The following is a 26,218-nucleotide window of genomic DNA, read 5'->3' as shown; positions in this document are numbered from 1 at the left end:
AACAAAACCTTCACTATGGTCATCTTTCCAGTTTTTAACATCATTTGAAATGCTGTCCTTTACATTGTGTGTAAATTTCATCATGAATGGACCAAAAGAAACGGTCCAAAATGACTTTGAAAAAAATCTGGTTCCGCTGACTTACATTAAAAGTTAAGCATGTTTTTTCCTTCTCCTGTGAAGTTACCATTTTGAAGATACAATATTTTGTTCGGACAACAGCGATATGTAACTTGTACTTAATGGCCGATTTGACTAGAAAATTAAATAAATGAAAGGGTGGTCTCTGACTTTTGCACACCATTGTACAACATTCAAAATTTAGAGATAAAAAGCACTTATGGTCCAGTTTAGGCAGAGTAGTAGTAGGAAGTCCCACAGACCTCCACTGGACGAATCCTGCAGCTCAGAGGCGAAGGAGAAACTGAGCAATAAATCAGGCCACTAAAGGACTCCAGTTACATAATGGAGAAGCAAAGCAGCTCTGAGAAAGGTAGGAGTTTTATAGATCCCTGTCAGAGAAATCTATACTCATTATGTGAAGGACCCCAAAAGCAGAGACCACAGCCAGGGAGAGAAAGAGAGAATGAAAGGGGGAGAGAGAGAGAGAGAGAGAGAGAGAGAGAGAGAGAGAGAGAGAGAGAGAGAGAGAGAAGAAGAAGAGAGATACAAAGGTAATGACAAGCTGATGTTTGGTCACTCTCAAGGAGAGTCTGGAGGGAAAGTAGAAAGAGAAAGAGGAGAGCAGGAGAGCGAGATAAAGAGAAAGAATGAAAGAGTGGGAAGCAAATCAAAACAGTGTTCTTTATCTCACTGTCTGTGAAAGTCAGCACAACTAAAACTACTATCACTACCGGTGGGGCGAGGGGTCAGAGGTCACACACACAGCACCTGAGTCTGGATGCGGTTGAGGCCTCTAAACCAGAGGATCTGGCCCCTGCGGAGCTCTCTCTCAGCGTGGTCTATCTCTTCTTCATCCTCAGCCAGCTCGTCCTCCGTCATCTCGTCGGTGCCCGGCCCCGTGCCCGCCTCCTTCAGACACTTAAGGTGACTGGTGGGCACTGTAGCGATGACCTGGAGCACAGAGCAATACGCTAAAGAAACGAGACATATACAGGGTAGATGACTGCATTTTTGGTGAATAAGTGTGTATGTATGTGTGTATATATGCACATGAGCGCCTAATTTTGCGTGGAAATGCAGCAGCAAAGTGTGTTTTGAGTGGGGAGCTGGGGTCCCAGGGACTTTCTGTTGTGATAACACTAATACTCATTGGTGTCACTTTGTGCTGAAAAGTGCCAGGAACAAGGGCCGGGTGGGAAAAAGAAAAAAAAAAACAGCTTTGCCATCAATGGGCCAACAATGGTCCACTATCCTTTTGCTATCAGGTTTATTCCTAATCCCTAATCCACTAGGGCTGTGTTCAGTCCCAGAAAAACGAAAACCAAGTCAAATACAAATCCAAGAGATGGGAATCAGTAGAGTCGATCCCATAAGATGATTCCACACTATTTCCGTTCCAAAAAGCCAACACATAGAGAAACTCATCTATCCAAAATAGAAACTATATTATTAATTATATTTCACATTAGCAAGGAAATCTGGAGAGCTAATGCTAACTAAATTGTCTCAGCTCTGATTAACAGGGGCCATCCTGATTCTCCTCTATCAACTCCTTTAGGTGGGAAATGTTTAGGTAATAGCACTGCTGTTTGATGGTGAGCCCAATTTTTGTCATTAATTCATTACGTTTTTACTTTGTTAAGCACTTTGTCTCAAGTCGAGTACAGCCTGTTTCAGGTGTCGTATTGTGATGTACGTATTACTGATGATGCTTGTTAGAAATGGCTGTAATGATGGCTTAAGATGATAAAAAATCTACCCTCAGGCTGAGGCAGAAGATGAGCACCTAGCCGTGAACATTTTCCACAGAGTGTCTGAATAGCTACTGCACTTCAGAGATGGAGTTCACATCTCACTTAAATTCCCATCTAATGTTACTAACCTGGGGTGACAAGGTTGGTGGTGTTTTTAGTCACACTAGCTGCACCAACATGCTAATGCTAGCACACACTTAAGTTAGCTTGCTAGCGGTTAACAAGTAAGGTTATTTTAGCAGCTAATTTACAACGTCAAAATCCGTTTTAACTCGTTTACTGAGTTACCTCAGTATTGAACTCGGATAGGATAACCTTAGCTAAGTATGATAAACCTCAGCCCTGTTAATTTATCAGCTGTATATTAACACAGAGTGTAAGTATAATTGTTCTAGGAAGAAAGCTAGAAAAATAACAACTAAAGAAATATTTGAAATATTTGACTATGTACCGGCTTAACCGCTGAACACGGGCTCATGCTGAACCGCTAGGTTTCCATTAAATTTTGAAGTTGAGGGTGTGTGTACAGTACACTTATTAGGAAATCAAGCACAGCTAAATTGGCTCAATTAAAAGCTCAGTTCACAAATTTTTATGATTTATATGCTTCTTTCACCCACCTAGTGGAGGCTGCTGAGGTGGAACTTTTGGAAGTGCCAAAAAAAACCACATGTTTAAATGCAGAACCATGCATGTTTGTAAATCGTATGCTTTGGTTCTCCTGTGGAGTTGCAGAAATGCTGTTAGGTTTTCTCATTTGATTAACATTTGTAAGACAACAGCAAAAATAAAGAGGACAGCCTTAATTTAATCTACCCTTACCATTCGTTTGTCACTGTCTCTCTCTTCCCAGTCTATACTGCTGTGTTGTTATAGACACTCCACGCCTATTCACGCGCACAAATATAGCAAAAAAGAGTAAGCAGTGGCACCTTCATTGCACTCCTTCACTCATTAACGGTCCCATTCGTACGATTTTTAGTTTAATACATACCAAAATGAACTAAAATGATCTACATAATGTGAAAGAATGACTGTAATGATGTTCAGAGGTCCCGGCCTGTCCTGTCTTGTAATGCCACTTTGTACCTCAATAGTGAGTCACTGTGGTGTCAAGTAAACACAACGATGGCTTGGCAAGACATGAACGCAGACAGCAAGCATATATCGGTCCGCTGGTTTGAAAAGGTCGGTACCCCACTGACTGTTTGCCACTGCTTGTTGCTGACACTGTGCTAGATTAAAATGATTTACTAATCTAATTTAGAAAGTGTAATTAAACAAATGAAGGAAGGAAAAATCAATAACTTGGACTGTGAGTGGTAAATCGGCGATGTAGACTTTTGTCTAATAGTCTGCTTGACTGTCAGTGAACCGTCCGGAAAACACTGAGCAAAATGCCAGCTGACTGCCAGCTTTCCCATTAGGGGGTCGACAGTGGACCACTGTCCTAACATAAGCAAAACCATTGCTTTCCACCACTGCAGACAAGCTTGTGGCAATTAAAGGGATGAATTTTGATGCTGAAAATTTCTTCTAGACTGGTAATTAAAAAGTGATAGAAATTTAGAGAGGAGTGAAAAAGGAGGGAGAGGGACAATGCATTTCCTTGTTTCTTATGATAGAGGTGGACACTACAGCTTTCTGGTTATAAGTTGCCCCATATTTTTTGGGAGTGTGGAATCTGAATTTACATATTGCTCCTATAAAGGGGCAGATTTGTTTCAATGCAGGTTGAAAAATAAAATCTTGATACTCAGTTACTTCAATTAAAAGTCCAATTTTTGTTTAAATTGAACAGAAAAATCAAAGATAAAAATGAGGGTCAATGAGCTCCACTGTTCAGGCGCCTATGTGTATATATTGTCTGTAATAGTGAAGTAATAGTGAAAAGTTTGAAAACACACAAGTTTTTATAATCCTAAATACATGATTTGAAGGGTGAAAGTGCCTAAATATTAAAGCAAGCTAATACTTAAGTTCCTGCCTATGTAGATATATGATCTTTTTTTCCCAAAACAAATACATAAATAAAAAAAACCATAAAATTTACAGTTCCTTATAAATTCCTGCTTTTTGCCTAATTACTGTCCTGTGTTTTAGCCCATGAGTGGTCATGGTGAAGTGGATCTAAACGCCCTTTCTTGAAGAAGGATTCCTGATTGTAGTCGTGCTATGTTTTTTTTTATATCCTTTTTTAATAACCTCGTTATTTTTCTAACGTGCAAAAAAGTGAAAAACCCTTAATGAGCAGAGGTGTCCAATCTTTTGACTATTATGTATTGGTTGATTAAAAACTTGATCAGAAATCATTTTCAGTGGCATGAAGCATATTACTTATTCCATTCTTAACTCATCCACTCTCCACCATTTCTCTCTCATTCACTCGTTCTCTCACTCGCTCTCTCTCCCACCTGGCCCCACAGGAGCTCTCCCACTCCCACAAAGAGGCACCACAGCCACTGCTCCATGTTGAGAGGGGCACAGCTGAAGGGCTTTCCCCCGAACTGCACTATCACGATCTGCACAGTGGACACACACGACACGAGTCACACATCATGGAGCACAGCGAGACATCCACTTACTCCTCACTGCCTGTATCTCTCGCCCTGCTGTGAGACAGTACCGCAGTCTAGACACACTCAGACAGCCATTCTTAATTTCCTAATTATTCTCAGCAGGGATGGAGGAGTTATTCCAATATACAGATACCCAAACATACTTAATCAGATAGTTGAATAAAGCAGGTGCAGTTGGGAATAAAATTGAATTGAATGTGTGATATAGAATTACAGAGAATGTTGAAGCACATAATAACAAACCTCTAGGCAGAAGTATACATAGAAATATTTCAAGCAAGAAGATGACAGCTGTCAATTTGTAGGTTAACTTTCAGTCACATATGCCTAAAACACAAAGACAAGTCACTAAATCTGCAAAAGCAGGTACAGACCACCTCTCATGGTAGCTTTACCCAATAAAACCGTTACTATGTTAAACCTTTCTCATTTTTGCTTTTTAATTAAGAAAAATCTATTTTCAAAAACTGTTTGAAAATGTAGATATTCAAACAGCAAACATGGTTAAAGTGCCTGCCGCTAGTTGTCTAAGCAGTGTGCAGGGAGGACAGTGTATGACCTGAACTCCGAAGGTGCCCAGCACGATGCTGCAGAAGATGGGGTTGGAAAATATTCCGTCAAAGACGTTCCTCTCTCCATGGATCTTGCGGGCGTTGATCTCGTTGAACAGTTGCATGAGGACGAAGGTGTTGAAGATGATGGTGTAGTGCTCGGAGGGAGGTGAGTGCAGTGGAGCATTGCGGCCGCTGTCGATGTTAAAGATCTTCTCTCCTGAGCAGCGTAGAACAGACAGAGGAGAAGGAGGTCAGACCCAGGACACACAAGTTTGGCCACAGACCATAAACTAAAAACGAGAGTCATGACAAAAGATCTAAATGAAATCAGTCAAGACTATGGCCCAATCCCATTTTACCCCTTCCCCTACCACTTAGCCCGTAGCTCTTCGTTTTAAGCGTTCTCGGGATAGGGTGTCCTGATTTTTATTGAGATGGAGGGGTAAGGCAGTGTTAGGGCTACATGATCCTTCAAACAGAGGCTTTTCAGAAACACTCCAAACGGAGTGGAATACTGTGAAGCTGCTTTGTGACAACATCAGTTGTAAAAAGCACTACACAAATAAATTTGATTTGATTTGATAAGAGAAAAAAGAAAACCAGCAATGAGACTGTGTGAGCGACCAAAGACATACACAAATCTGAGAATTTTCTCAGTTAAAAATTATGATAACCATCTTATTTTGTTAGGCTACGTTTACACAGCAGGTAAAAGTGGATGAAATCCGATTTTCTCCCCAAACCCGATTTTTTGCTTGGCTGTTCACACTATGTTCATGTTTTAAATGTGACCTGTATGTGACCTCAGTCTGAACAGATCAGCTCCGAAAACGACCCACATGCACAAAAGAACAGAGCTTCACGTGTCTTGCTTGTCAACAGTCATGACGGCCAGAGAACGCCAGCCGCTCCCGGAGCTTCAGTTTCATCTTCGTCAGCATCACAGGAGCGATTAAAGTTCCAATGACTGACAGGAACACAGTGTGTTCGAGTTTGCCATGAAAAGGGGCATGTTATTCGGCCATGGCCACTTCTTTGGTTCGTGTCCTCTTTAAACTGTTCTCTGACACTGCCGCCTCGGGCTCCTCCGGCCATGCTCGGCTGTTTCGTTCAAAACCTCTTCAAACACGGAGCGGCTGCGATGAGTTTCTTCTATTTTTTTGGTACAGGAACATCAGTTTATGAGTCTCAGCAGCGCAAAATTATGACGATTGTCGAGTTGAACTGACGTAGAAGTCGCATGAATTCCTATCTGGCTGTTCAGACTGAGCCGCATTGATGCAGATCGGATATGGATCGGATTTCAGCACCACATATGAAAGCGTCTCAGATTGGAATTGAAAATGTCAGATTCAATGAGTTTTTTGCTGTTCACACAGCCACACAGATGACACATCTGTGTCACATATGAGGAAAAGGAACGGATTTGGGTCACTTTTACCTGCTGTGTAAACGTAGCCATAGTTTCTTAGTAATGTTGTTTCAGTGTATTATGGTCCTTTTCTTCATTAAAAAATTGCTAACAGTATGCTAATGTCTCGGTAGCTAGCTAACTAACTTTCCTGTTCCACCTTAAATAGTCCAGCAGTTCTGACGCCTGAAGCGCCAGAAAGTTAATGCTGCTGCATTTAAGGTGTACCAGGAAAAGTCGAACAAGAAGCTGGTGAATATCTGACTTCAGCTTCATATCAGGAAGCACTAGGGGTGGGTGATAATAAATAATTGCACCCCCCTCCCCCAACCCCCTTTTATATGATTCCCTAAATATAACTAAAGCCCAGCAGTGAGGTTGCTGGACTTTACCCTCCTCTGCTGTCACTGCAGACGCACTAGGTCGCCTACAGAGCACCACTAATAGCCTTTTAATGAAGTCATTTTCTTTTTTTTTTCATTTCCTAGGGGAAGATTTCAACCACTATCTTTGTAACTCAGTTCCAAGGGGCAACGTGACACTCGAAAACAAGGAGTAAGGGTAAAAATAAGAAATGGGATTGGGCCGTATTTGGTGTCTGAACATGCCTAATCCTTACATCTTAACATACTTCCCACAAACTGTGTTGAGCTGTTAAATAAGCTCAAATAAATTTCTTTCTGGCATAACTAGGATCTTATTGGGCTCCAGTGCATTGATAAAAAATGACAATGTAATTTACTTGTTCACATGCTATTGTTATCAAACAAGTCAATGCTCCTAATGCAATCATCTACTAGCACCTGCATTAACCTAAATATTTACATTAGGCTACCTATTACAAATATTATATATATATATATATATATAAAAGATAATAAATAATAATAAATTACGTTACAAGTTTTAAAGCATATATTCAAAAATGTTTGCCATGGATGAGATGTACTATGAAGGAGATATAAAAAGACTGCTGGAAGCTAACTGGTGAGGTATACTCTTCAGAAAAAGGATCCATCTGTGGGTCTTGGGTGTACAAGTGTGTGTGGCCCAATAAAGATTTTAGGGTGACCAGTCAACACCACCTCACACGTTCCAGCAACCCCCCCAGCTCCTCCCCCAGTAATTAGGCCACAGGTGACACTGTATGACATATAAGGACTCCCTTTCTTACCGACAAACAGCAGGGTGAAGATGATGACAAGCTGATAGACTCCATGACCCAGGATGTTCTTCATCATTGTAAGGGAGATGAGGGGGTTGTTACGGCCATAGGGTTTTCTCAGTAACAGAGCTTCAGTGGGCGGCTCAGTGGCCAGGGCAAGAGACGCAAACGTGTCCATAATCAGATTAACCCATAACATCTGCACCGCTTTCAGAGGAGAGTCCTGAATAAACAAGACACACAAACATTCACATGCAGCTCACGGTAAACCTTAGAAATGAAAACAAGAAATGTAGGGAGACCGGATATTCCAAGCTCCATTATAGGGCAGAGGGTTTGGGAAGATGGTGGGTGTCAAACGATTATAACTACATTCAGGGGTGCTGAGGCAAAATGCATTGGTTCTTAAAAAAAGACACCTTTAAAGGGAAAGAGTGGTGAGAAAGAGCTGGCTTTCTTTTTCTCTGAAACAAAATACATCCAGGTCACTATCTATGATACCTACTGACTAATTACACTTTACTATCAGCTTACTATAATGCAATAACATGATACCACAAAGCTTTTACAAACCGTATATTGTGTGTTTTAACCTTGTGCAGTTCACTGGGCTCAGATGGCCAACTTTGCTAGCTAATATCTAGGGTTAGTGTTGAAGAACATTAAATCCTAGCTTAGCAAGGTAGCAGTAAGGACTGCTACAACTCACATTTAGTAAATATCACATAGTATTGGAAATATTGACAGTGCATATGTGCATAAATAACATTTACTAAGTTCCCTAGTCATAACCACTGAACACTTTTCTGGTAATGTCCTGCCCAACAGCTGATTTTAGAGAGTTTACTCGATTCTGCTACTAAGTTTGAGACCTGCCTGTGGCATGTATGTTATTTATTTATTTATGCATTTTAAATATGCAAATATGCAGCCCGAACTTGATCATAAAGCGGTGCTTAAAAAATTTAAGATCAACTGTGAGCTCACCCATGTTGATCCAACAGCTGTGACTATACTATATTCATATTTTTCATCAGGCCTTCATTAAATAAACACATCATTTATAGCTTTTAGACTGATATCAGACTACAATTTCATCCTACATTTCTTAGCTAGCACACCATAGTTAAAATGCTAACTGAGCAAGTTTAGCTGGTACCTATCAGTACATACAGTATGACTGGCTATATTTTGTACAGTCAGTTATTCTTACATAAAAAGTTGAGCTGGTTGGTGATTATACTGAGCAAATGTAGCCTGCTGTGTGTGTCGGTGTGCACAGTGCATATTATAAATGATATTTCACAAATGTAAAACAGCATTCTCATCAAAATACAGGACAGATAAACCATTTTTAAGAATGAGTCAGAGCACATAAAAAGAAGCTGAGCTCCATTTGAATTATTCATACAGAGTTCAGTGCGCAGTACTACCAGCCTCCAGCAGGGGGCTCGGAGCCCAGGCTAATTGGAGCGTGCCTCTCCCAGTGTCCTCTGCCTGCCAGTAAGGTGCAATGCAGTAAGTTCCCATAACCTGCATAACATGGAGCTAATGCTGAGCTACAGACTGAGCTATGGACTCTCCACACTACAGGCAGTCTCACACTGTCACTGTGCTGTTTTCAATGCTTGCAAGATTACACAGCCTGAGAGGAATTAAAGTGTGTGTGTGTGTGTGTGTGTGTGTGTGTATTACCTGTGTGATACATGCTCCAGTGAAGGCCACTATGACGGCCACTACATTGACAGTAAGCTGAAACTGCAGGAATTTCGAAATGCTGTCATAGACATTCCGCCCCCACATAACTGCCTTCACAATGCTGGAGAAATTATCATCAGTCAGGATGATGTCGGAGGCCTCTTTAGCTACATCAGTACCAGCAATGCCCTGAGAGAGACAGAGAGAGAGAGAGAGAGAGAGAGAGAGAGAGAGAAAGCAAGACAGAGGGGAATTTAAAGGGGATTTTTCAGAATTCCTGCATAATTAAATGGTTAAGATGTAAACCAAGTCATTAGCAGCTGTTTGACGCTCCGTTCTAGAGGAGATTACCAAGTCAGAATTGTTCACAAGGGTGGTGATAGGAACCAGACATCTGAAGAGGTCAGTGCTTCTAAAAGTTATTTTATAAAACTGAGAGTTCTGGTCCTAAAATCTGAGCCGCTGTTGAACCTAAAATCCACAATATCCCACAGCTATGACCGCCTCACAACAACTGAACTTAGTGCTGTTAATGGATTAATCTTTGACTGTAATGCTGTTCTGACGGAGATCCGAGCGCACTGTTGAAATAAGAACCTGTTTTTGTTTGAACTAAAGGGCTGAAAACTTAATTTCTTTACTAGCACTAGGCTCGTAAAAGATAGCAAACATGCTAAACAACTCCATCATTAATATCACAGGCTTAAATAAAAGTACTCACAATATGATTCATGTCCGTGTTTCAGTCAGAAGTAGCATCAAACCCAGGCTGAATCCCAGATGGGTCCGTCCTCCCTAGCTAAATAGTGTACTGTGTAACATTAAGTTTAGAAATTTTAGCTTCTGCTGTCAAGTGTAGCACTGCTTGTCGAGTGAATGTGGATGAATCGCAACTGAACATTTTTAGCGATATTTTGCATTGTTGGGGTGCAGAAGTCAGTATCTACACTATGTATGGAGCAGGGATTTGTTTGAGATTCAGCCCCAGCATGAAAAGATAAGATAAGATAGACTTTTATTATCCCACTGGGGGAAATTTGCATTGTTACAGCAGAATACACAGTAAGCAGATAAAGAGCAGTAACTAGACAAAGATGTGCATCATACGAAATACAAAATATAAGATATACTATAAAAATAAATAAATAAGCAAGGCGTCTGTCTGAAAAATATAAAAAATAAAAATAGAATTAAGAAACTATACAATAAATTTACGGCTTACACATGCAGTTGTATGGATATTGCACATTTCTGAGCGGGTAATGACTGGATATTGCACAGAAATTGTAGATATTGCACAGAACTTGCGTATGTATTGCACTTGAACCATTCTATCAGCAGCAGATATTGCACATTAATTGGAGGTAGGATAGGATATAGGTTTATGTGGTGTGTTCATGATAGAGTGCACTATGATAGAGTGATATGTGAATCCATAGTGTGTTTATGACGGAGAGTGTCTGAGTCTCTGCTCAAAAAAGTGGGGTTGTCAGATTGGCAGAAGACTCACGATGGTAATTTTGTGACCAAAAAGTTCTTATAAACTAAAAGTGTTTGCATTAAACAGTGATATGTTATATATGCTAACTTTGATATGAAAAAAAAAATCATGAAATGTGTGCAGTTTACAGTGATTGGTGACCAAACTTTCTTCTCCTCATTCAGCGGTCAATGGTTGCTTAGCAGCAATACCATAAAAGTAGACACATGTAGCTTCACTGGTGATGATGCATAGTAAACATAATGGCAATATTTGTACTATAGCTATTGTTGACCCCTGGTTCCCATCACCACCACTGTAAAAATATTGGTTGAGTCTGTACATTTTACTACAATTAACAACTTCACACCAAACCATTCTGCATAACTTTGTTTACATCTCAACGATTGAATTCTGCTGAAAAAAAACAGTGAGATTCCCCTTTAAGGTAATGCTAGTGTCATAAAGCAATATCAATTCCTCTATCAATTCCTGCAAGTTGGACAAATTTGGAAATGCCGTAACTTATACGCAGCATATTCATAAGCACTATTGTTGTTCCATTCATCATCTGCTGCAAATAAAACACAGTCACTACAAGGTTTTCCTGAACACGAGCCCAAAGAAGGCAAGGTTTAGAGTTATGAAACTAAAACAATGCTTACAGAATCTGCCTGTAATACACAGTTGAATTTTACCCTTATACACTAAAACAATATGAACAATTCATTGGCTGTTAAAAAGAGCAATTAAAGAATGAAGGTCGCTTTTCAGCAGTGTTAGGCAAGCTGGGAGATCATTAACGCAGCACAATGCTACATGTGTTTTCTGCGGTACAGAGCACAAACGACTCTATAATGACAGCATACAATAGCTTATAAAGTGGATGGATGAAAACATGGTACATGGATGGAAAGATAACTGAGTGGATAAAAAAAAATTATTTTCTCACCATGGCAAAGCCCACATCTGCTTTCTTCAGGGCTGGCCCGTCATTGGTGCCATCACCCGTCACCGCCACCACCTGCCTCTGCTCCATCACAGTGCTGTCGATGATGCCTGTAGATTATCAGCAAAGATTAAGCGTGGCTTCTCAAACTGATACACAATGCTTTGTTGTATTCACAGTCCATTCTGTAATGTATTAAAGACAAATCTAATTTACATAATTGTCCCATATGTAGTCAATGAAATGCTGTTATCTATTAAAACAGACAAACGCAAAACAAATAAATAAACTAACACAGTTTATGCTTTATGAAATGTTGGCTGCTACCAATGTTTTAAGCTCTGTAGCATATTTTATGTCTGTTCTTAGATAGATAAGATAGATAGTATGTCAAACAGCGCAAGTAACCACATAAGCAAGTCTTTATGAGATTATTTAACAACTTAACATGGTTTAAGGCAAGTGTATAATCATTTAGACATGCTTATGTACACCTATGGTAATTGGTGTACATAAGCTTCATTAAGCACATTACTTGTTAGCTCTATTAGTATAACTGATGATGCAAACTTCAGACACAAAACAGGTCTTGGCTGACTGACGAGGGCTAAGTGGAAAACTTTTTTAAGCCAAGCTATTGCTTTAACATGAGGTACACAACTATGAGCACAATGAAGATGTTTGTGTTGAATGTGAATGGAGCATACTCCTAACCTTTAACCAGAGTGTGTTTGTCTGTGGGTGAGGAACGAGCCAGGACTCTCAGTTTAGGCCAGATCTTATCGATCCTCTCCTGCTCAATCTGAAAAACAGAGACAGTGACAAACAGAGCACTTTGTTATTATTACAGTCTCGCTGTTTGACAGTTCACACCAGTTTGTACTGTGAAATCCATTATGTTTTCGTCTGAGTGGAAAATTGTGTCAACCAATAAAAGCAGATGAGACAAGGCCACTGGTGTCAGGAGCATCACGCATCACCTCTCCTTTCTCATTCCTGATTCGTCGGTTGAAATCTTTGCCTTCTAGACACAGGAAGTCATCACCAGGCTGGATGATGCCGCACTTGGCGGCGATTGCGCGGGCTGTGTTGATGTTGTCGCCGGTGACCATGCGCACAGTGATGCCTGCCCTCTGACACTTTCGGATGGCCTCAGGTACCTGTAGTGGGCAAAAAGTGAGAAGATGAACACACATCATCGCACGCCAAAAAAAAAAAAAACAAACAAATCTCTAAAATGAGAAGTATCTGAAATGGAAACGCAGGTGAAGGAAAAAATTTAACTGTTTACTTTTAATGTAAGTTCATTTAAAGCATATATAAAGTAATTTTGGAATTTTTGAGCATTCCTGTCTGCCATCATGCAATATTCACACAATGTAAACAACAGATGCCGTCTTGAAATGATGCAGAAAAATAAACCTAAAAATAAAGATACAAAGGATTTTCTTGAAAAGTGACAATATCTTCCTTGCAACAGTCGCCTTTGGCTTGCTAAGGTCTTCAAGGGTGTTTAAGGGCTGACATTGTTAATATTTATTAGTTTACATTGAGCTGGTGGCTGTACTTGTAACATGCTGTTCTTACCTAGCACTCTGATCTCTATTTTTAAAGGCTACATTAGTTAGATGCCACTGACATGCTTGGCCAAGAGGGCCAAGCCGAACTCTACTACAATGGGTAGGGTGGTCCTCTCTGTCCCTTCAATGCTCAACGCAGCTGTCTGTTAACTAACATAACAGAATTGGCTGTTACTGTTCTCATCCAAGCACACTGAGCTGCTGAATGACGTGACATTAGAAGCTGTGATGGTTGGTTTCATGTGTCTCAGTGTGCTAGACTCCACCCTCCCAGATTTGTAGCACTGTGAGACAGAGGACAACTCACTAACCTTCACTGGCTTCACACTTGACCTGAATCTGATCACTCAAACCAACTTCAGAGGTGGTCAGGGATTCATATGACCACACAACATTTATAGTGTGAATGCTAAAGCATCGTTGACAACAGCAAAGGACAAACATTTGTAACAGCACTTTCATTTACAAGAACATGGACTAAATATGAGTGGCACCCTTTCTTATGTCTCGCTGTCCAATTATAATCAGATCTCTCTTGTTCTCTAATGCAGTGCTTATGTATTTTTTTTATATAAAGATGTCACCAAATAATTTTTTTTAGCAATTAATAAATAGTTTTTTGGGTAGGTTCAACAGGCATGACCAGCATGTGATGGGCACCAAAAATGGCCATGTGCATGCTTGTGGAGCACATACCTCAGGCCTCACAGGATCCTCAATGCCCACCACAGTGATGCAGGTGAGGTCAGTAACGATTTCAGCCTCATTGTCCCAGTCAGGCTCAGGTTCACCAGACAGGTCACGGTAGGCAATGCAGATGGTACGCAGACCCTCACATGCCATTGGCTCAATCACCTTCTTCACCATCTCATCCCTGTCCCGCGGCCTGAAGCTCCGCGCCTCACCCCCTGCCCCAAGAATGGACGAACATCTGGAGGAGAGGAACAAGGCATAAGTGTAAGAAGCACAAAAAAGGGGACATAAAACACAAAAGCAAGAGTAAAATCCTTGTACATATTATCAATTATATATACATATAAACAGGAAATACAACTATTAAATTAATATTCCATGAGAGGTTGATGGTCAGTAACAGTGTCATGAAATCAAACCAGGTTGAATTTGTAGCTATGTTCCATAAATAGACTGTATGGACTGGGGAGAGACACGTTTGGATGTTGAAGTATGTTTTGAAACTTTGTTCATACATTATAGAATTTTGCCTTTTAGTCCACTTGCTTTTGGCAACAACTGTGTTGGTGTGATATTTTATTCATACAAATCAACATTTAAATCAAGTAAATTCACAGCATCACTTTTTGCAGAGTACTTCAAACTCTTTTGTTTGAATCAAAATCAAAGAAAATTCAATTTTATAATATAATAATGCCAAAACAATGATACTTAAAAGTGACAACATATTAAGGGTGATGATAATAGCAATTTAACAGAAGCAGACTTACTTCTTCAGCAGGATTTCAGAGGCTCCTTTACTGTAGAGGCGGAAGTTGCCGTCCGGCAGTTGCACCACGGTGCTCATGGATTTGCGGACAGAGTTAAAGGTGTAGACCTTATAGAGCTTCTCTTCAGGGATCTGCTCACGGACGGGTGCATAGTCTCTCTTCAGGTCCAGCACAAAACCCAGCAGGCCACACTCTGTCTTATTCCCCACCTGCTTAGGCAGACCACCTTCAATATCAGGAGGCTGCGGGAAATGGAAAGGAAGAAAGAGAGATAAAGTTGGACGAGGTGAAAAGGAGCAAAGAAATAAAGCAGCATGAAGGTTTATATCCTTTTTATAGAGAGGGGAAAAAAACCCTGTCTTTTATTTTACTCTTCATATGAATTAGCACAATCTCTCCATTCTATCATTGCACCTGTAAAAGCTGTACTATGTAAGATTTGAGGATTTGGAGACATCTCTGGTGGAAATGTGTAATTGTCTGCAGTGTGTGGAAAAATATTTTGTTATATTTGAATATTTTCACAGTAGCACACCCTCACCATATCTTAGTGTAGTCTTCTCCTGACTCAGTTATGCTACCTTACTTCAATTTTAACATAAAAATAAGAGTGCCAATAATATGCTGCAGCAGCAAAATCAGATCCAATTAAATATTTCCAACCCATTTTAGACAGTTTTAGAATGCGCTATGGACATTTCAGTCTCATATGCAGCTCATCTCCTACTGTGTGTGCTCTTACCATGATCTTGGAGGTGTAGGCGCTGTTGATAGCGATGGCGTTGACTATCATCTCCAGGGTGTTGGGGTTGACCTGGCTGGGGTCAGGGATCTCTCGGAAGTGCTGGTCGTTCACGTAAGCCTGCACCACAGTCATGCGGTTGGTGGTCAGCGTTCCAGTCTTGTCTGAGCAGATGGCAGTGGCGTTGCCCATTGTCTCACAAGCATCCAAGTGGCGCACCAGGTTATTGTCCTTCATCATTTTCTGGAAAGTAGAGTTGAGGATGGAGGTAACAGTGGGGTGTGTTGGGTTCTGAAGTACACTCTGGATCTCAATAGTGGAGCTAAATGTCATACACAGTGTAAGTGTCATACACAGAAAGTAAAATACAGTAACAGTCAAAAGTTTGAACGCACCTGACTGAATGCAGTTTTTCCTAACCTTAAGCCAATTTCATATAAAGGCTTAGGCTCAACCCTTAAATGCTGAGGTGAAAAAGTCATGACAGCACATCTAACAACTGAACTACAATCCTATCAAAATTATATCAATATCAGCAGATATTTGCTGCAGATAATCATTGCCTTTGTTCAGATTTTACCAATGTTGGAAATATTGGTAAAATCTGAATAAAGATCTCCATAATATCTCTGTAGTTTCTCCTTGTCAACAATAACATCAGATGGTAACACAAAGGAGACTTTTGCTTGAATCTCCTGCTGCTCAGATATTTCTCCTGAGAAAAAGAGCCCGGCAAGTCTTCTAATTCATCAAAGAGCAGCGTTTGAGCAATAACATTTTCCTCTGGGGTTTTCAACAGCCAACAAGTGCATGAGCATATGTCGAATTTTTTAGTCCTGTTGGAAAAGCATCCCAGGTGGCTTCTCATGAAGCTGCCCAAGAGAATGCCACGAGTGTGCAAAGCTGCATCAAAGCAAAGGGGGGTTACTTTGAACAATCTGACCACTTTTGGTCACTCCATATATGTTATTTCATAGTTTGGATGACTGGTTTGGTGACCAAACTAGGCCTATCATGATCATGAAATTTTAGCTGATGATTAACTGCCACATAAATAGTTGTGATTAACAACTGAATTTTCTGTTTTGTTTGTTGTATGCAATTGGTAAAGCAGCATAATTTGGGAATTGGCATTTTTTCCTCTTAGGCTCCCCTACAGCTGCAGAGTGCATTTCACTTTTACACCACTGTCATAAATACAGATCATGCTGTGAGCCCCTTTAATGTACATCTTGCAATTTCGCTGCTGTTCGCTCCTTTTTTGATGTTTTTCGGTTTTTGACATAATTTGAAAATGCCTGCTGTCCTTTATACTGTGTGTAAATTTCCTGATGAATGGACCAAAAGAAACGGCCCAACATTTCTTGGAAAAAAGTCTGGTTCCACTGACTTACATTAAAAGTATATTTCTCTTCCCCTGTACTTATATAAAATAAAATAAAAGATAAAATGAGATAAAATGTTTTGTTCTGACAGCAGTGATTTGAAGGGCGCAGAATCTGACTCCCCTTCGTGTGGACGCACAGATTACATTATTGGTTGTTTCTGTATGTAAATAACAGAAATCACAGTAATCTGTTGTGTCCACCTGTGTGACGTGCGTGAATGTGAAGGGAAATCAGATCCTGCTGGCGAGATGAAATTCAGCACAACCTGACAGGAACAACATCACAAGAAAAAGCACCATGTTAACTTAAAAGGTAGAGTAATATTACAGTACGTTATTACAGGAGGTTGCAAACTTTAAGGGCTTATTTGGTGTATTATTGATAAAGACTGACCAAACTTTTTGTTGGTTTCCTGTTATGAGACTGTCTTTCATCCTTTTTATTTTTTTAGCTCTCACCAAAGAGTAAAAGCCAGTTTGAGATTTACGTTCCATCAATGTCTTCTTTCATCTATTGGCAGCCTCTGCCATGATGTCCATGCTGGGAATCCCGAGCTGGCTTCTTTTTATAGCTGACTGAAGAGTCATAGGAGTGTAATGTGGTGCTGTAAAGCATTATGCAGTTTTCGCGACAGGTCTTGTGCTGCTCCTCCAAGTTACATAGCGCTATAGCAGGCATTCCGCACCAGAGTGGCAATGACAGAGAAGCCATTCTCTCTATTACAAGTCAGTGTGTCATCAAAATGATTCTGAAGCTGCTATTTTAAGGTAAAACTGTTACATAAACTTGCTTTAAAGTGCAAAACTGAATATAGCTGATTGGCTAATTTGTTTTCTTGCTGTTAACACGTAGTAGCCCCCTGAACTCAGAAACAGTTCAAGCTCAAATAAGCAAACATTACTCACTAATGCCCTCTAAACGTGTTATAATACATTTAGAGCAATTTTAAGAAGTTAAAAAGTTAAGTTAAAATTTCATAAGAATCAACATGTGTCTCAATAAATATTCTCAGAAAAACTTCCTCGTTCTTTTACCTTTGAATTTGCCAAAAACATGCAATAGACGTAGTCCAAATATTTGACCGGTGCTATATACTGAATCTCTGTTACTACCCAATTCTGGTGAAGACTCATGCTAAAGCATATTTTATATCTACTAATTTTACACACACACACACACACACACACACACACACACACACACACACACACACACACACACACACACACACACACAGAAATACAGAGGGTGCGTCTGGTCTTCCTCACCTTCACTGAGTAGGCTAGAGAGATGGTGACAGCGAGGGGTAGACCCTCTGGCACGGCAACCACCAGCACTGTGACTCCGATAATGAAGAACTTGACGAAGTACTGCACGTAGATGGGCGTGCACTCCGGTAGCCAGACCCGCCTCTCCACCACAAATGTTTCAATCACAAAGTACAGCACCAAGATAATCACTGTGATAGCTGACATCACCAGACCTGGAAAGACAACATGAGAACGGACCACATATTCATATATATTCAACTAAAAATCATCCTAAAGACAAAATGCCCAGCTAAAGTTAAAGTTAGTTAACCAACCCTTAGAAGCAGGACCGCATTTGCCCCACCACTTTTCAAAGTGCCTTCAACAAAGTATTTCTTTCATCAAGAAATGTACACACAACGTAAAGGACAACAGGCATTTCAAATTATGTCAAAAACTGAAAAACAACAAAAATTTTCTTCTGATAGCAGCGATATGTAATTCAAGTAAATAATTAAAAAGTATTCCAAAGTAATTATGCAATTACATTTAAATAGTACAGTAAAACTCCTGACCTCCTAAGGCTGAGTAGTCCAACTAGTAACCTGCAGTAGGTTATCAATGGACTGCCTAACAAGATTTCCACAAGCTCTCCTCTGTTTTCTGATTGGTCAGCTGAAGCACCTCTTACCCGCTTTTCCGATCTGCACGGCCAGCTTGGTGAGTTTGCCCTGCAGGACGGACTTCTCCTTCTTCGGCACGTTGGCTTTCTTCTTCTCCCTCTCCTCCACCTCTCCGCCCTCAGCACTCTTCAGCGGCTGCATCTCCATGGCGACGGCGCCATCCTGCTTCTTGGCTGGTGGGCGGGACAGAAGTTGAGTGTCATTTACATACGGACAACAAATCTGTCCTGGCGCAGCTCAGCGCTACCGTAAGCATGAACCACCAACACCAACCATTCAGAAAACTATATGCATTACAAAAAAATGCATCGTAATCTGGACATTTCTAATATGGGCTGGTCATACATATGGCGCATACACAAAACTGGACACATGGCGAGAGAGAAAGCGAGACGAATGCAGACACAGTCACTGACGGCACAGTGGAAACACGCAGAGTGGCTGCAACTTGCAGGACAAGTGTATCACCCCTATCAACTCCCACAGAGGCTGCACGTTTTAGCACTGTTCAGGAAAGTGTCTATTCAGCAGAGGGTTTCCTTTCACACACATTACAATGTAACAACGCTGCAAACACACTGTTTTCCTGTAATACTCTGCACAAAAAAGGTCTGCTGAAGCCCCGGCTGTCATGTATGCCGTTACACAACAAATGGTGTGTCGGTACACGTCAATGTATGAACTTCTACCACATACACATCACTACAGGTTCATTTATGCAGTCCTGCAACACATCCATAAACGGCCATGGGCGCATACATGACATTACCATTTCTCTGTAATAAAGGCCCCCATTTAGCAACAACTAGTTGAGCTACTGGGTGAAGATTTCCCACAGCAATAAAATAATTAACCCTCAGTGCCTCTCATTCATCTACTCTACTGTCCCTCTGGTACCTTTATTCTGATTGGTCTCCACTGCTGCCTCTGGCTGCTTGCCTGCGAGAGAGAGAGAGAAAGAGAGAGAGAGAGAGAGAGAGAGAGACAGAGGTAGGTAGTAGGTGGAAAAGTGGAAGACAGAAAGAAGAAAAAGAGCAGAAAAAAAAACAAAGAAAGGCAAGAGAGATACAGCGAGAGAAATAAAATGAGGAGATATAAAGAGAAAAAGAGAAGAATGGAGAGAAGTAGTGGGGGAGAATGATGAAAGAAGGGAAGACAGAAGATAGAGAGAGAATAAAGAGGGTAGAAAGAAAGAACAATATATATATATATATATATATATATATATATATATATATAGAGAGAGAGAGAGAGAGAGAGAGAGAGAGAGAGCAGAGAGAGAAAGACAGAATAGAGGAAGGTAGTAACAGGAAAAGTGGAAAACAACAGAGAAACAGCGAGAGAGAGTGAGATAGAAGGCAATAAAGGGAGAGAATAGAGGAAGACAGTAGGTGAAAAAGTGAAAGAAAGAATAAGGGAAAAGAGCAGACAAACAGAGAGAGAGAAAAATAAAGGTAGAGGGAAGAATGGAGAGAGGTGGAACGGGAAAGTGGAAAAAGAAAGGAACACAGGAGGCAGAAGGGGAAAAAAGAAGAATGGAGTGAGGTAGTGGGGGAAAGTGGAGAAAGAAAGAAAGACAGAAGATAGGAAAAGAAAAAGGATAGAGGGGAGAGACAGTGGAATGATGAAGAGAAAATATAGATATAGACAGAAAAAAAGAGGTAAAGAGAGTTAGACAGAAGATAAAAGAGGTAAAGAAGGGCAAAAGAAAGACAAAAAAGGTAAAGAAAGCAACAAAACAGAAGAGAGGGGGAGAAGGATGAAGAGAGAAGGAGAATTAAGAGAATGGAGAAAAACAAAACAAGAGAAAAGAGATGTGAAGAGAAAAGAACGTAAGATGGAAAAAGAGTAATAAAGACAGTGGAGAGAATGAAATCAGAGAGATAGAGAGAGAGAGAGAAAGAGAGAGAGAGAAAGATAGAGAGAGAGAGAGAGAGAGAGAGAGAGAGAGAGTAACAGGGGAATAGAAAGCGACAGACAGAGACAGAATGAGAGACAGAGCACACAGTGTTGTTGAGTGAGGGAAACGAGAAGGCACAGAACTATGGGAACACACACATACACACACACACTACACACACACACACACACACACACACACTGCACATAAATGAACATAACGATCCAAATATAAACTAAGACTAAAGTGTGTGTGTGTGTGTGTGTGTGTGTAAGTGTTGTGATGTCACAGGTGTGTCTAATCTCTCCTACGTTCAGTCTGATCAGTCTTATCTGCACTACGTGCAGCTCTATATGTCGTGTGCATTGATCAGAAAGCTCGTCTGTCTGTAGCAATACGTACCATTGGTGATGCTGCTCTGTTTGGCCTCAGTAGTGAGTGAGTAACTACTGTCTTCTGATTGGGGAGCGTGAGGGGGCGGGGTCATGTGGGTGTGGAGGAGGGATTGTGGGAGGTTTTAGGATTGGGTGGAGGTGAGAAACAAAGAACAGTAATCATAACACTGCCCGTCATGTGACAACACATCAGGGAGTGGGGAAATACGTATGTGGGTCATTAAGTAATGTAGATCATGCTCAAAGTAATCTGTGTGTTTATTTGGAGAGAAGTTTTGAAGATGCATTTAAATTATGAGGGAAGATGTTACTGTGAGTCAGTTATCAGTCTGTCTAGATAACACAGTAGCTGAACAGAGAGAGAGAGAGAGAGAGAGAGAGAGAGAGTGAGAGAGAGTGACTCAGTGGGACAGCAGCAGAACATTAGCCAGGTTTCATCCAGCTGCTGAATTAAATTCTAGCGAATAATTGAAAAGATGCAAATGAGGCTTCCATCAGCTCTGGACAAGAGAATAAAACTCTCTACAACATGCCTTAAAAATATGTCTGAGAAATATGGAAGTTTTAGAAAGAAAATTTTAATATCAAGTAGGGCCGGGTGATAAAACGATAACAATAATTATCGTGATATAACTTTCCTCGATAGAAATATAAAAAATGTTTGATAAATGTTCAATATAGTAGACCATTCTCACATGTCTGCGTTCTAGCGACAGCCCTGGTGGCGTTTTCTACTGCAAGGAAAGCGACACTACTCTGCTGTCGCCACAAAAGGGCGCACTTCCGAGTTTTTTATCGTGATTAGAGAGCAATCGGCGATCTGTTCTCCTGTAAACAAGTGTGAGTGATAAGTGTACTGTTCCAAAGCAAACTCACTTCTCTCCTATCATTCTAACAAGCTTTGCCAGTGTTAAATCACGCTGATTTAAACGAAATTGAACTGAGGATACTCCCAGGCTCGCTGTTTTTAGCAGCTAACATGAAGCAGCACTCTGTCACTCACACAGCACGGCAAGTTGATGGTACTGTAGATCAAACAAGACAAAAAAGCACCAATTTCAGTTTAAACAGACCTTTAAACTGAGAGGGAAACATTGTCTAGTGCAAGAAAATCACACTGGAGTTAAAGCTTTTACACAGCGAGTGTCACATATATTGCGGTTCACCTCTCAAACTGTTACGACAGCATTGAGAAACTAAACAGTTTAGCACTTGTAACCAGGTAGCTTAGCACTCATCAACAGACAGCTAAAAACAATCCGTTTTCTTTTTAAATGATGAATATTATTATACGAATATACAAATCGCGGCCATGCTGTGCAACTTTCTCCCAGTATCCTATGACAGATCTGTGAACTCTTCTACTGTTTGGCGAGTGTTTCTCGTGTTCTGGCCGTAACTTATAGTTTAAAACGACCATTAACCACTCAGGAGTCTAAATCAACTTTTAAACTGGAAAGAAACAACGATTTGACATTTATTGTGACAATTTTCAATATCGAATGTTATGAATTTTTTGTCGCAATAAAATTTTTGGCCATATCGCCCCAAAACAGCACTGAGCTGCTCCGTGTCAAGTAACTTTACATGGATTATTTGTTTTTGGCTATATTAATGTCCATTTATCAGTGCAGGCACTTTATATCATCATTATGTTTCTTTCTTTGATACAGTAAAGTAGGGCTGGGGGATTAATCAATTGCGATTGTGGCTTCAAACAATTATAAAAAAAGATAATTAAAATAAAATTATTGTGCCACATTCCATTTTGCAATGATGCTCTCGTTTTGTCTTGTGTTATAAATCCCATGCACCAGTTTATTTTACAGCACTGCGCTGTAAAAAGCCCCAAGCTGTAAAAGCCCCAACTCATCTAATATATATATGTGTGTGTGTGTATCCTGCCTTCAGCCCAATGACCGCTGGGATAGGCTCCAGCAACCCCCCGCGACCCTGATGGAGAAGCGGCTTAGAAAATGGATGGATGGATATATATATATATATATATATATATATATATATATATATATATATATATATATATATATTTGTGCACATGTTTATGTCATACACTTCTTTTATTTATTCATCTTTTTTACATTGCCATCATCATTTTAACAGCATCCACTTCAAGCGAATATGCAAATATTTAACTACTTTTTACCGGAATGCATGGTGATATGATATCAAACTGATTTTAGATAAGACAGATATTTTAAACCAACATTCAATTATGTATTTAAGGGCAGAATGTTAAGCTGATGCTGGGTAGCTATGCTGAAATATCTGTATTTTATTCATCTCATTTTATTTGTAAAACCTACAGAAATAAATGTTAGATTTTTCTGTAGTGCTAATCCAGACTTGTTTAATCCTAATTTCTACATTTTATGAATACTAACGTACAAGCATCAGTATTTATTGCACTCTGAAGGAGTAGAGTGTTTAGGTGACACTTGGTAACTAGGGCCAAAACATCTGCATTTTATTTATTTCTTTGTATTTGTAACCCCACAGAAATAAACCTTATAATTCTCTGTGATGCCAATCCAGGAAGACGTAATCCTAATTTTTACATTTTATGCTGTATTAGTACTGGTATGGGCAGATAAGCATTAAAAATATCAAATACCGACATCGGCCCACCATTACACCCTTCATATCTGACTCTTATGCTGGCTATAGCAAAAGAAGTGTAAGCGTCTTTTACCACCTAGTCCTTTATCAGTATTCAAACTTTAGGTAAAATTCTCTGTGCTCAGTTTTGATGGATGCCATTAACACTGTCCTTTTGAGTTTTAACACTGAGACTAATGAACCGAGGACTTCAGTTCACCAGCAGTCCGGGCAGATGAGACATGCCTATGCTGTACTCTCTTTCCATCCCATTCGTAAACATTCCTCCAGGCACTGACCACACCACTCTTTCATTCATCTAAAGGAGCGCTATGTACTCTATATAAGCCAGCATCAGCTCTCCACTTCTCGGAGCTGCTGGTAGCCATAAAGCCTTTGAATGGGCTTGTGCACTGCTGCACATCCTTTTGATTCAACCCTGCCTCTCTCTATCTCTCTCTCTCTCTCTCTCTCTCTCTCTCTCTCTCTCTCTTCCCTCCAAAGCTATAAGTGTATGTGAGTTGTTAGGGTGAGATTTTGTGAATAAAACTTTAACATTTCTGTTACTCATTTTCTTCTGCTTCTCACCTCTCTAGTTTTCACTGTGTGGTATGTGTGCGTTTGTGTGTGTGTGTGTGTGTGTGTGTGTGATTGCTCTCATTCCTCACACCTACCTTTCTTCTCTTTCTTCTCCTCCTCTCCCTCTCCAGCCCCCAGAAGAGTGAAGATGATGCCAGACTGAGAATTCACTCCAACAGCCGTCACCAACATCCTCCCCGATCCCTCCATCACATGGGTGCCTGAGAGTGAGAGAGAACTTAAATAGATAAAAAAACAACTGTTCCTCCATGAATAGACACACAAACTCTCTGTGCCTCGCATAAAACTGGGAGATCTCGTTATATGTTTCCATTGTAATTACTCACAGTTCTTCGCTGAGTTTATCCACCTCAAAGGAGTGTACAAACTGTTAGGCAAATTTAATAGTTTAAACGGTACCTGCAATTTCTAGCCTTTTTATAGCGAAGCACAATATTATTATATCACTATCAGCAGATAATTGCTGAAAAAATGATTGTGGATGATATTTGATAACAAACATGTTGTGCACCACAATGTAACTGCAATGAAATATGGTACAATTATGTTCCCTAACTCCCTGTGATATGAGGGGCACCACCCCAGTGACAGTTTAGTACATGTTTTTCTGAAAGTGTACCGATATGTTAGCACTTCGCTGTTGTCAGAACAAAATCTGATATCTCCAAAACGTTAACTTTACAGAAGAAGGAAAAAATATACTTTACTTTGAATGTAAGTCAATGGAACCAGACTTTTTTCCAGATAAATTTAGGCTGTTTCTTTTGGTCCATTCATCTTGAAACTGTGATACAATGTAAAGGGCATCAGGCATTTTCAAATTATGTCACAAACTGGAAAACAACAAAAATGGAGATACAAGGTTTTGTTCCAGTGGCAGCTTTTTGTCTTCTTAATTGAGTATTTGAATAAGCTACCTGTAGTTTGGAATATACAATTAAATTAACTGCTTATTATGCAATGATTTTTATTCAGAATTGCCTAATTATTTTAACTGCAGCTGATTTTTTAGTACTTCTAAATAATTATGAGAGGTTCAGTAAAAACTTGATATTATACTTACAGTGAAATTGTTCTTAGTGTTTTTAAATATTTTTGAGCCTTCTAATAATACAGTGATAATACATAAAACTCCTACTTTGGTCAATGATGGGAAATGTTTAGACCATCTCATATTCAAGCAGCAAAAATAGTTAAATTAATCCAGACCACGTTGATGACATAATGGTCACCTGCCCCATCCCTGCGGGCATGGTGCTTACCCAACCAGCCTCTCCATACATCTTCTTTAGGCAAATATCATTAGGTTATTATTCAATAATGCCTCCCGTATGGCAGGAAAGCCTAATAAAACGAATGGAGTTAGCTGTGGTGGGCCCTAATAATAGCAGCAGGCTGGAGAGGGAGGCCACGCGCTGCAGAACATGGCAGGAACCAGAGACGCACTGATCCAATTAGCAACATCTGGATTCCATAGCAGCCTCTCAGTCATACTGACATACGCTGTCAACGAGGTAAACACAAACAAACACTAGAACAAATAAACACAACTTACCAGAGAGAAGCATAGGGTCCTTTTCCACTGACTTGCGCACGTGGTCCGACTCTCCGGTCAGGGAGCTCTCGTCGATCTTCAAGTCATTTCCCTGAATTAGGATGCCATCAGCAGGCAGGAGGTCACCTGGACGCACACAAGAGAAGACGCATTTATCTAAGGTCCACTGAGACCACTGGGGACACCCCAATCTAATCCGAAAGATCAGTATCAGTTATTAAGCCTTATCCAATTCCAGTCCTTTCATAAGGCTATTATATTCCTTTTATAACACTGATCATAGAGGTGCCATAAATGGACATTATGCACAATTTGTGGCAGCACATTTTCATA

General features: G+C 40.2%; 1 protein-coding gene across 8 annotated transcripts in view; it reads right to left on the bottom strand.

Moving 5' to 3' along the window:
- atp2b3b (ATPase plasma membrane Ca2+ transporting 3b) overlaps window positions 1-26,218 on the bottom strand; it is an 86,064-nt gene that overhangs the window by 19,536 nt on the left and 40,310 nt on the right. For 4 of the 8 annotated variants that reach the window (XR_005130754.1, XM_017712723.2, XM_037541521.1 and 1 more), the window contains 17 exons: window positions 25,886-26,011; window positions 24,405-24,530; window positions 21,122-21,175; window positions 19,717-19,758; window positions 18,828-18,992; window positions 18,155-18,369; window positions 15,499-15,741; window positions 14,757-14,998; window positions 13,990-14,224; window positions 12,694-12,873; window positions 12,428-12,515; window positions 11,717-11,823; window positions 9,282-9,473; window positions 7,596-7,809; window positions 5,016-5,227; window positions 4,292-4,399; window positions 892-1,074 (listed from right to left, as the gene is read on the bottom strand). Coding sequence is in view for 7 of the 8 variants with exons in the window: in XM_017712723.2 (XP_017568212.1) it covers window positions 892-1,074; window positions 4,292-4,399; window positions 5,016-5,227; window positions 7,596-7,809; window positions 9,282-9,473; window positions 11,717-11,823; window positions 12,428-12,515; window positions 12,694-12,873; window positions 13,990-14,224; window positions 14,757-14,998; window positions 15,499-15,741; window positions 18,155-18,369; window positions 18,828-18,992; window positions 19,717-19,758; window positions 21,122-21,175; window positions 24,405-24,530; window positions 25,886-26,011 (2,732 nt within the window). In the remaining variant the exon portion in view is untranslated. The remainder of the gene's footprint in view (window positions 1-891; window positions 1,075-4,291; window positions 4,400-5,015; window positions 5,228-7,595; window positions 7,810-9,281; window positions 9,474-11,716; window positions 11,824-12,427; window positions 12,516-12,693; window positions 12,874-13,989; window positions 14,225-14,756; window positions 14,999-15,498; window positions 15,742-18,154; window positions 18,370-18,827; window positions 18,993-19,716; window positions 19,759-21,121; window positions 21,176-24,404; window positions 24,531-25,885; window positions 26,012-26,218) is intronic. The other 4 variants (XM_037541525.1, XM_037541522.1, XM_037541523.1 and 1 more) reach the window with 2 other exon arrangements.

This window comes from Pygocentrus nattereri, chromosome 9 (assembly GCF_015220715.1).
Source record: "Pygocentrus nattereri isolate fPygNat1 chromosome 9, fPygNat1.pri, whole genome shotgun sequence".
NCBI lineage: Eukaryota > Metazoa > Chordata > Actinopteri > Characiformes > Serrasalmidae > Pygocentrus > Pygocentrus nattereri.
The sequence above is the reverse complement of the archived record's forward strand: the minus strand, read 5'-3'. Positions and strand labels throughout refer to the sequence as shown.